Below are 2,556 nucleotides of genomic sequence, written 5' to 3' on the forward strand. Positions count from 1 at the left end.
GATATCAGAGATGAAGAAGGTCTGGTGGCTCGTCTGTTGGAGTCCATGAAGAGGAAGAAAAGAGAAATACAACATAGAAACACATGCAAACTAACAGTTAACATCAATTACAACACAGGCTTATTTCTATGTTTTTATAATGAAATAGAAAATGTTAATATTATTAATAAATCCCAGGTGAAACTACAAAAGAATGACTTTCACCTCCAAAAGAGGAAATAACAAAACATCAACTTATAGAACAAAAACGTCCCTCCATCCGTCAGAGTTTGAGACCATCGTCTCTGAGAAGAAAAGAAAATCAATAGAAACCTGAAGAGGAAACTCGTTTATCTTATTTGAGTTTACAGAACTCAGCTGAGTCTCCAGGCTTGTAAAACCCGACTCCAGCGTGGAGCGGCTGAGTGAAGGAGGTCTGGACTCTGTGGAGGAGGGTCATGGTTCCAGAGACGCCGTAGAAGGACAGAACTCCTGCTCTGTGATCCAGGTAAACTCCTATTCTGGAGCTCAGAGGACCTGAGACGGAGGTTTGGATGTTGTTGTACCTGAAATCATAACTGCCTGAGTAAAAACCTAGTGACCAAGATTCATCATTAAATCCAAATCCACTTTCCTCCCCTGATCTGCTGATATTCTTGTATGAAACTGCTACATAACCTCCACCTGCTGTCTCCACCTCCCAGTAACGACGTCCAGTCAGACTCTCTCTACTCAGGACCTGAGGACGATAAATGAATCTGTCTGGATGATCAGAATAAGACTGACGTTGGTCCATCCAAGTCACCTTTCTGTTCTGCTCTGACAGTAACAGATATGTGTTTACTGTGTTTGGATCCAGAGTGATTTCACATGAATACTTCAAGAATCCAGCTCTGAGCGTTGGTTCCGGTTCTGGTTCTGGTTCTGGTTCTGGTTCTGACAGTAAAACATCCACTTCAGCGACGGCCAGTGAGACGTTTGTCCATGTGTCTCTCAGGATATCTTGTAGTAGACCTCTGACCTCTGACACAGCTGCTGCCACGTCCTGAAAGTACCTGAGAGGACGGATGCTGATGCTGGAGGAGTGTGTGAGAGGACGGATGCTGATGCTGGAGGAGTATGTGGACTCACTGAGTGGTGGCAGTGATTGGCAGCTGTGGAGGAACTGGTTGTGGTCCTCGGTGTCTGAGAGCTGCTTCATCTCAGCGTCTCTCCTCTTCAGGTCACTGATCTCCTGCTGCAGCTTCTCCTCCAGCTCTCTGACTCTCCTCACTTCAGTTTCCTGCTGGGATCTGACCTGCTGCTTCACCTCAGAGCTCCTCTTCTGGAGGAGAGAGATCAGCTCAGTGAACATCTCCTCACTGTCCTCCACTGTTTCATCAGCAGACTGATTGATGGCCTCCACCTCCTGCTGAAGCAGCTTCACATCTTTCTCTCTGTCCTGGATATCCTGCTGGATTTGTTGTCGTATCACCTCCATCTCTCTCTGCCTCTCCGTCCTTTCTGCTGCAGCTGAGACCGTGTCGTGGCCTTTATGTTCCTCCAAGGAGCAGAGATAACAGATGCACTTCTGATCAGTACGACAGAACATCTTCCTCACCTCACCGTGACGGGGGCAGATGTTGTCCTGCAGGTTCTCGGAGGGATCCACCAGCTTGTGTGTCTTGAATGTAGATGAATCACGGTGAGGTTGAAGGTGTTTCTGGCAGTAAGAGGCCAGACAGACCAAACAGGACTTGACAGCTTTCAGTTTCCTCCCAGAGCAGACATCACAGGCCACGTCTTCAGGTCCAGCATAGCAGTGATCAGCAGGAGCAGCTTGGAGTCCAGTCTTCTTCAGCTGCTCCACTAAAGCAGCAAACATGGTGTTTTTCACCAGCGCAGGTCTCGGTATAAATGTCTCTCTACACTGAGGACAGCTGGAGAGTTTCTTCTCTCCTTCATCCCAGTAGGTTTTAATACAGTTCATACAGTAACTGTGTCCACAGGGAATAGTCACCGGATCCTTTAAAACCTCCAAACAGATGGAACAAGAAAAGGTTTCCTGGTCCAGCTGATCTCCTTTCTGCGCCATTTCTCCTCTCGATAACTGAGACTGAGACAGTTTTAATTCCTCAAGGTGAAACTCGTCTGAGCTCTGATCTACAAATCAGGTGTGAGAGAACGAAAGCTGTCAGCTCTGTGTTCAACTGTTGTTGTTCAGACCCGTCTTATAGCTGCAGATCTGCAGGGGAGGGAACCAGCAAACACTGGTCGGACTGGATCAGCTGGTCTGAGCAGGAAGAAGAAGGAGATTCATCGGACTCAGATTTCAGCAAGAGAAGTTCTCTGAGAAACATTTAACCCTTTTTTAGATCAGAAAACTTTAAAAACTACTGTCATGTTCCAGGTTTCCAGACTGTTTCTAGTAGCGGTTTCTCAACAACGATAACATAGATAGGTTAACGTGTCTAATGTTCTTACGTGAATAAATCCAACTTGTTGATAATTATTACATAAACAACGGCAGGTAAAAACTCCCCTTTAAAAGGGAAGAAACCTGGATCAGGACCTGGATCACGTTGTGCCACAACGGGA

The 2,556-nt window shown here is 46.4% G+C and overlaps 1 protein-coding gene across 1 annotated transcript; it reads right to left on the bottom strand.

The window, feature by feature from the left end:
* Window positions 1-334: 334 nt before the first annotated feature.
* LOC133459412 (tripartite motif-containing protein 16-like) lies at window positions 335-2,127 on the bottom strand. Its single transcript, XM_061739307.1, has 2 exons — window positions 1,122-2,127; window positions 335-1,082 (listed from the first exon to the last, which is right to left on the bottom strand). The coding sequence occupies exons 1-2, from the start codon at window positions 2,051-2,053 to the stop codon at window positions 335-337; spliced, it is 1,680 nt and encodes a 559-aa protein (XP_061595291.1). The 5' UTR covers window positions 2,054-2,127.
* Between the last annotated feature and the right edge of the window lie 429 nt (window positions 2,128-2,556).

Source organism: Cololabis saira, chromosome 14 (genome assembly GCF_033807715.1).
Source record: "Cololabis saira isolate AMF1-May2022 chromosome 14, fColSai1.1, whole genome shotgun sequence".
NCBI classification, from domain to species: Eukaryota; Metazoa; Chordata; class Actinopteri; order Beloniformes; family Belonidae; genus Cololabis; species Cololabis saira.